Source organism: Lipotes vexillifer, unplaced genomic scaffold (assembly GCF_000442215.2).
Source record: "Lipotes vexillifer unplaced genomic scaffold, Lipotes_vexillifer_v1.1 scaffold830, whole genome shotgun sequence".
NCBI lineage: Eukaryota > Metazoa > Chordata > Mammalia > Artiodactyla > Lipotidae > Lipotes > Lipotes vexillifer.
In genome coordinates this window covers 863,707-872,861 of record NW_006786980.1, presented here as the reverse complement: position 1 = coordinate 872,861, position 9,155 = coordinate 863,707, and the positions used below count along the sequence as shown (strand labels likewise).

At 34.4% G+C, this 9,155-nt stretch overlaps 1 protein-coding gene across 1 annotated transcript in view; it reads right to left on the bottom strand.

Moving 5' to 3' along the window:
* Nucleotides 1-2,475: 2,475 nt before the first annotated feature.
* The window catches only part of ZBTB41 (zinc finger and BTB domain containing 41), a 46,050-nt gene continuing 39,370 nt past the window's right edge, over nucleotides 2,476-9,155 (bottom strand). The window contains exon 10 of the mRNA XM_007459662.1: nucleotides 2,476-3,131. Coding sequence (XP_007459724.1) covers nucleotides 2,476-3,131 — 656 coding nt within the window. The remainder of the gene's footprint in view (nucleotides 3,132-9,155) is intronic.

Sequence of the window (9,155 nt, the reverse complement as noted above, 5' to 3'; positions counted from 1 at the left end):
ATTGCTCCTTTTCTTTCCCTATTAGTAGCTCTGCCACTTATTAATGATGTAGGCTTAACCTCAGATTCTTTATCTCTAACATGGGAATACAGTATATCATTTCTATTTCAGAGCTGGTTATGAGGTTTAAATGAGATAACTGTGAAAGCATTGTATAAAACAGTAAACTACTATTCAAGTTTGTTATCTACAATAATAACTAAATATAATTATGTTTCACTTTATATAAGAGATGTATTCCAGAAAAGTTCTATACTGTAAACCAATTCCTACAATCAAATCATATATTTAAAGCATTAGGAGATTATTATTAAAAGAACCCTAAAGTCAATACCTTCAAAAAGCAAGGTATTCTTTTGAATGTTGAAAATGCAACACCGCAACACCCTCTTTTTCTGCTACCAAACATATAACACACACATATACATATATACCATTTGCCTTTCTGTAAGTCCAAACTTTTCTACATTGGTTTATATGCAAGGCAGGGTACATTTTTAGATATGATTTCTTTTCATCATACTAAGTTTTTTAGTTAAGTCTTGTAGGTCTTTATGATAAAAATCATAAAGATATGTATTTTTTAAAGTCATTTTGAAAGACAGAATAATAGTACCTCATATAGTCAAGTTCTATCATGTAAGTACTCCAGACACAACATTTCCACACAAAAGTAAGAATGCTTTATGAAGAATTAATACATAACTAGTATCTATCGGTCCTAGGATAATTATAACCAAACTTTGATAAATGAGGCAAAACTCAGGTTGGTTTTATTACTTATATGAGCCACTTTGGTTAACTGCCCTAATTCTCAACTTTTTTTTTCTTTTGTTTTATTTCCATGAGTGTGGTGAGTACTCCTGTAAAGTACCTTCATTTCTTAAGTGCTTCAGGAAACAAGTTTCCACATTATTAAGTGGTTAAATTTTATTCACTAAAACTTCGTTATTTTATTTGTGATTTTTTTCACAAGGGCTGGGCCAGACTTTACGCAAAAAAAAGTGCTTAAAGCAATTAGGAGTGTAAACAAAACTGAAGTAGAAAACTCTTAAAATTGCTATTTTCCAGTAGTTTACATACAAATGACATGCTAATAATAAATCAACCCTGCCTATTCTCTAACCCTTTAAGCAGCTCTACTAGGAAACATCCTAGTTTAAGTTTAAACTGACTTGAAAATATGGAAAGTGCACATCTTTAAAGGTATTTTACAATTCTGACTGACTTTTTCCTCATTTAATTTTAATCAGTGAGGTTTTGCTCCAACTGCTATTTACTTTTACCAAGTCCTCAACTTTTGTCTCATACAAAAATAAAAATCAAGGATAATTACAGACATTAGGCTTATGTGTAAAGCAAAAATAAAGATCTAGATTACATGTAAATCTGTATACAAATAATGGTTCCCTTTAATTAAAAAACATTAAGTTCAATTAGACACAAATTTTATGTTTGTTTGGCACCTTTTCTAACAATCATATATGAAGTCTGTAGGTTCTATTTCCCAGAGTTTCAGTTAGCAAAGGTAAATGAGACCAAAAGTAGCTTGTTAATTAAATTTTCACTAATTAGTTATAACTGCCTTTCCAATAGTAAGATGAAGATATATGTTGTGATACATTATTCTTTCTGAAATAAATGGCAAAATACAAAAGGTGAACTTACCTTGAAAAATATCTAGTTAAAACGGTCATATTTTGCTTTTAACACATTTTCAACTTGTATAATTTAATGCCTAGACATGTATTTGCATTTCTTATTCATAATAATTGAAGCACAGGCAAAAACCAATCATCTGGGTAGTTATTTCAATTCTACATTTCCTTTAATGAACTAATCCTGCATTAGTTAGCTTTCTGGCTTTGAGTTTGTCAAAAGACCAAAGGATAGTGATAAAGTGAAATTATGCCTGGATGACAAAGGAACACAGAACTCTCCCAAGACTTTCTTATAAATTCAAATTCCTGATTTCAGTTTTTAAAAATCTGGAAGAAATAATCATGAAACTTAAGTTAGGATAAGGAACAGTTGCAATTATCAGTTCTCTATACTCTTGTATTCTTTCTTAAAAGCTACATCATCCTTAACACTTGTTTGGAAGATGGGGAAGGGAGAAACGAGGAATGAGACTAAAGAAGAATAAAAATTTCCACTGATGACTAAAAACAAATACCCTCATAATGTTAACAGCTAATAGTTTTGAAAAGTTAGAGAAACCATTAAAAGTTAGCACTAGCCTTTAAAAAAAAATCACAAAAATGTCCATTTCAAATATTATACCTCAAAATATGTCCAAATATTCATACGTTCAGTAAACATAGATACATATTTTTCTTGATTTGAAATGGTTCTGAGGACTTGAGACACTAGAGAAAATGAAAAAATAGCAGCCCCACTAAGTTAAAAGCTGTCAGCTCTAGGCTACCATTAACGCGTAACCACAGAAAAAGTCTGTGGAATGCTTAGATTTACTCATGAATGATGCTCACGATTAGAAATATTTTGTACAGCAGTGGCATTATCAAGGCCCAATAACGTTCCAAGATAAGACTGTTCTCTAGGATCTAGCATTTGCTCAGGTCGGACTGGATGAACTATATTTGCAGGCTGAGGAGTAAGAGTGTATTTCTCCAGGAAAGCTAAGTCAGCTGCTCGTGGGTAATCAGTGGATGGCTGCTGTGGCGACAAGATCTCGTGAGAAGGTGGAGGGAGAGTAGTGGTGTGACGCACCAGGTCACTCTGAGTGTCAGGCATCTGGACTGGAACCAGCGTTACGGGGACACACACTTCAGCAGACACACTCTGCAATATAGTCTTGGCTTCTGACGGGTAAACTTTGGGCTGCTCCATATACTGTTTTGTTTCTGTCTGAAAGATTTTATCATCGGATGAGTACTCTACTGGCAAGGATACAAGCTTCTCCTCAGAAGCACTGAGAGGATCGTCAGGTGACTTTATGCCATGAACGTGGTCAATGTGGTATTTCAGCTTGTCTTTCCGCTTAAATGTTGCATTACAGTGCTGACAGTTGAAAGGCCGGGCATCAGAATGAATGACCAAGTGTTTTGTTAAAGTTTTCTTAATTCTAAAAGATTGATTGCAAATTTGACACTTGTATGGTTTTTCGCCTGTATGAACACAAATGAAATTAACTGTAAAATGCAGTCACTTGGTAAGACAATGATTTTTAATTAAGTAGCAAATTTTCCATGGGAATACTTACAAGAACTTAATACAAGCAGTAATATATGCTATCACAAAGTGGAGACAGTATAGTAACTGGTAAAGAGAATGAGCGCAAACATCCAAAAGATCTCAGTTTGAATTCTAGCTACACCATTTACCAGGCAAACCTGGAGCAAGCTCCCCAACTTCTAAGCACAGTTTCCTCACCGGTTGTATGGAATAATAACTGTACCTACCTCACAGACTTGGTGAAAGGACTGAATGAGAAAATGAAATAATAGTGCTTAGCATTACACTGGCACGTGGTAAGTACTTGATAAACCTAGGCTGTTGTCATTATTGCTTGCTTGCTATTATTCCCACTATAGCCCCTAAAAGAGTTGTAAGCTAGAGCATTTGATTTCCTCCCACCCAAGAAGGATAAAAGCTAAAACAGCAACTCGATTAATCTGGTTCTTTGGATCAGAATGAGAAGTAGTAACACCGATGTCTAGCCTGATGTTAGAATAAGGAGAGTTGATGAGGATCAAGAATAGGGAAGCTTGGGCTTCCCTGGTGGCACAGTGGTTGAGAGTCCGCGTGCCGAAGCAGGGGAAACGGGTTCGTGCCCCGGTCCGGGAAGATCCCACATGCCATGGAGCGGCTGCGCCCGTGAGCCATGGCCGCTGAGCCTGCGCGTCCGGAGCCTGTGCTCTGCAACGGGAGAGGCCACAACAGTGAGAGGCCCGCGTACCGCAAAAAAAAAGAAAAAGAATAAGGAAGCTTGGCCAGTTTTCAATTCTTCCTGAGTCAGGTTCTCACACGGCAGTTTTTGGTTTTTGTTTTTTTCCCATGAAACATAAATTCCTACAGTAGCCAGGGTGGTTGGCTAATCCCCGAAAGGTATGATTTTGTTACCTTACATGGTGAAAGGGTCTCTGCAGATATGATTAAGGTTAAAGATCCTGAAGTGGGGAGATTAACCATGTAGGCCCAATCTAATCACGTGGGTCTTTAAAAGCAGTGATAACTGAAGATGAAAAGGTCAGAGAGCTGTGACAAGAGAACTCAATCCCGAACTGCTGGTTCTGAAAATGGAAGAAGGAGGCTAGGACCCACGGAATGTGGCAGCCTCTAGAAGCTGAGAAAGCTCTCAGCTTACAACCAGTTAAAAAACTAGAACCTGGGCCCTGGTCCTGCAACTCAAAGAATCAATTCTACCAATAACCCAAATGAGCAGGAAACAGATTCTCCTCTAGAGCCTCCACAAAGAAATGGAGCCCTACCAACACCGAGGTTTTAGCTTGGGTCACAATTCTCACCTACAGATTTGTTACATCATAAACTTGTATTGTAAGCCATTTGTAAGAGAGAGGTACATAAGACAAAGTGATCAGTCTAACATACATATAATTGGAGTCCCAGAAAGAAAATAAGAGTATAGGTCAAAAACAGTATTTGAAAGAAAAATTGACTGAGAATCTTCCTAAATGAAAGACAAATCATAGATGCAATAAGTTCTACACATCTTACAAAATACAAAAAGAAAGAAAAAAAAAACAACCCCAAAACACATCTGGGCACACTATAATAAAACTACTGAAAATCAAAGACAGAAAAATCTTAAAAAGCAGTGAATTAAAGAGAGATTTCTTTTAAATGAGCAAGAATAAGACTGCCAGTATATTTTTCAACAAACACTAGAGAAGGTCAAAGAGGAAAAAAATGACACATTTAAAATATTGAAAGAAACATAACTGCTAACGTAAATTCTATAGTCAGCCAAATAGTCTCCATAAAGTAAAATAACATTTTCAGACAATCAAAACCTAAGAGAATTTGGCGCCAGCAGATATGCACAAAAGGGAATCCTACATGAAGAAGGAAAATGGTCATGAAGGAAGGAGTGGAGAGTAAAGGGTAAATATGGTTAAAAATAAATGAGTTATTTAAAGCAAACAAACAAAATAATAATGTTTTACATGGTTTAAAGTATATGTAAAATTAAAGTACATATAACACATAAAGGCTGAGAGAGATGAGGTGTCGTAAGGTCTTTGAATTGTCTAGAAAAGGGATCAAGAACTAAGTTAAGATAGACTCTAATAATTTAAGAAGAACACATGTTGTGATCTTCACGGTGACTACTAAAAGAGTACTGAAAGAACATACAATTAACAAGTAAACTGAGGGAAAATGGGTAATAAAAATACTTCATAATTACAAGGAAATGAAGACAAGAAAAAGAAAGCATCAAGAAACAGATGGGACAAATAGCATGATGACAGATTTGAACCCAAATAAATGAGAAATCACGTGACATTTAAATGAACTAAACATCCTGATTAAAAGAGGTTATCATAATAAAATAATACTCCAAAGACACACATCTTAAATACAGGCCCATATAAGGACTGAAAGTAAAAAGAAAAAAATACCACATAAATATTATCCAAAAGAGAGCCGGTCCTTTATCCCAGTATAAAAAGGGACATTTTACAATGATACAAAGGACCATCAACAGTAAGATATAACCATCTGTACACAGCTAATAACACAGCCTCAAAATATATAAGGCAAAAAACTGAAGAACTCAAAATGAAAAATAGATAATTTATAATCAACAGTTAGGTTAGAGATTTTAACATATAGCTCTCAGTAACTTATAGAATAAGTAGACAAAAATATCATATTAGAATGCAGAATATTTGAATAAAATACATTCTCTGACAAAAGTGGAATTAAGCTAGACATTAGTAACATAAAAATACTTAGAAATCCCCAACTATTTAGGAATTGGGCAATACAGTACAATTTAAAATAAAGCACAAATGAGAGAATAAATCAGAAGACATTAAAAACTATTTTTAACTGAATTCTAATGAAAATATAAAATATAAAATGAGTTGTGAACTGTAACTAAAGCAGTGTTTAAAGTGTTTAGAACTTTAAAATATGTATAATAAAAAATAAGAAATGCCAAATTTAATTAAGTTAGGCATCTATATAAATAAGATAGGGAAATTAAACCCAAATAAAATAGAAAGAATAAAAAAGAGAAAAGCAGAAAAGAAATATACAACAAATATAAAAGAGAAAAAAAAATCAACAAGATCTATTCGTTTTTTGAAAGATTAATAAAATCAATAAATTTCTAGAAAGAAAAAACAAGTTACCAATAGGAATAAAATAAGGGCATCACTAAAGATCCTATAATCATTAAAAAGATAAATAATACAATACTCTGAATTTTGCCAATAGATTTTATATTTTATATTAAATAAAATTCCTTAAAAATGAAACAAGAATTGAAAATCTGACAGCTCTGAAACATTAAGGAATCTTTAATTGAAACCTTTCTCCAAAGAAAACAAGTTCAGTGGAATTTATCAGTGAATTCTTCCAAATAGTAATGAGGAAATAATGCCAATATTATATAAACTCCTCCAGTTAACTGAAAAATGATGTATTATTTCCCAAATTATTTTTTGATGCCAGCATAGTCATAATAAAACCTGTTAGGGACATAACAAGGAAAAAAAATAGACAATATGTCTCATGACCATAGACCAAAAAAAAAAAAAACCCCAAACCAAAACAAAACAATAAAATCAATGTATTTTATCACAATAATAAAGAACAAATATATAATCACCTCAATAAAAGCAGGAAAAAATCTGATAAAATTCAACACCTATTCATGACAAATACTCTAACTAAACTAGGAACAGATGATAATTTCTTTAACTGAAAAACAGTATCTACAAAAATCTATAAAAAACATACTTAGTAATGAAATATTGAAAGCTTTTCCCTGGAGACAAGGATTTCCACTACCAATATACCACTGATGATATGAACCAAAGCAATAAAGCAGAGAGAGAGAGAGAGAGAGAGAGAGAGAGAGAGAGAGAGAGAGAGAGATGCAAGGACTTGAAAAGGGAGAAACTGTGATTATTCACAGATGGCCAGTTTGTATGCTTAGAAAATCCAAAAGTAGCTAGAAGGTATTTGTGTTTGGAAATTTATAAGCTGTTTCTAAATTCATATGAAAACATAGAGGAAAAAGAATAAGAAAGACAATGAAAAAGAACAAAGTTGGAGGATTTACACTACAAGATATCAAAAGCCACAGTACTTTAAATGGTATAGTAATGGTGAAAGAATATAGAAATAGTCCAATGAACAGAAGAGAGTTCAGAAACAAACCACACATATATGATCACTTAACTTAAAACAAATAGGCCACTGAAATGCTCTGAGGCAAGGATGTTCTTTCCAATAAACAGTGCTAGGGCCACTAGATAACCACATGTCAAAAAAACAAAGAACTTTGACCTTACCTAATAATAAACACAAAAATAAGTTCATAATCTAAATATGTAAGTTAAAATAAATCGTCAGAAGGTAAAAGAAAAAATATTAATGACCCTGGGGTAAGCAAAAGTTTCTTAAAGGGGATACAATAAACCTAACTAGAAAGAAAAAAGTTGATACAAGACTTCTTTAAAATTTGGGACCTTCAGTCATTGAAAGATATCATTACTAGAGTGGAAAGGCCAGCCACAGACTAGAAGGCACCTGTAATTTAGATATCCAACAATGAACTCATACCCAGAATATAGAAAGAACTCCCATAAATCAATTTGAAAAAGAGGACAATCCAATTTAAGAAAATCAGCAGAAGAATGAATCATGTGTTCCATAAAAGTGAATATCCAATGACCAATAAGTGTATGGAAAGGTGCTCAATATCATTACTCATCACAGATATGCAAATTAAATCCACTTTGAGACAGTGCTACATATCCGTCAGAATGGCTAAAAAAAGAGACACTATCAAGTATTGGTGAAAATGTGGAGCAACTGGAATTCTCATACACCATACACTACTGGTAGGAGGTAAATTGTCACAATTACCTTGGAAAACTGGTTAGTAGTGTCTACTAAAGTAAAACATATGCATATCCTATGAGCCAGCAATCCCAGGGCTAGGCATGTACACAAGAGAAATGAATGCAGTGTGCATGAAAAATCATAGATAAGAATATTTAGAGCAGCTTTATTTATAATAGACCCAAGTAAACACAAACCAAGTGTCTATCAAAGTACAATGGATAAATAAATTTTGATATATTCATATGAAAATGAAAAGAAACAAACTACTTCCATGGATGAATCTCATAGACATGATATGACTGAAAGAAACCAGACAAAAGAGTGCATACTGTATGATTCCATTTATATGAAGCTCAAACAGGCAGACTAATTAATGGTGACATAAGTCAAAATAATGATTATTTTGCAAGGAAGTTACTGATTGGGAGGGGCCAGGGAGGGTGCTTCTGGAGTTCTGGTACTGTCCTACATCCTGATCTGAATGGTGGTTACATAGAAGCACTCATTTATAAAAATTCATTTGTGTACTTTATGTGTTATACTTCAATAAAAAACAGCTTAAAAATTCTGCCAAGTCTAAAATCAAGCCCTAAATTTATCAGCTTTATACCCATTTTAACTGAATGTATTACATCTCAACTAGACTACTGCTGAATAGACATAATTACTACTCTGAGGATTACACAAGCAAAGCACATAAGAGATGAGAACAAGACATTTGTAGAAAAATATCTTATATCCATTTTCCAATGAATTTCTCTAATTGTGTGGTTTGAAAACATACATGAGTTTAGAGGGTAGTTGTAGGAAAACATGATAAATTAATTCCTTGAATAAATATTCATTAAGCACCTACTATTTACAAGTCCTGGGCTAGGCGCTGATCATATCTATTCATTTGGGGCTTCCCTGGTGGCGCAGTGGTTGGGAGTCCGCCCGCCGATGCAGGGGACACGGGTTCGTGCCCCGGTCCGGGAAGACCCCACATGCTGCGGGGCGGCTGGGCCCGTGAGCCATGGCCGCTGAGCCTGCGCGTCCGGAGCCTGTGCTCCGCGATGGGAGAGGCCACAGCGGTGAGAGGCCCGCGT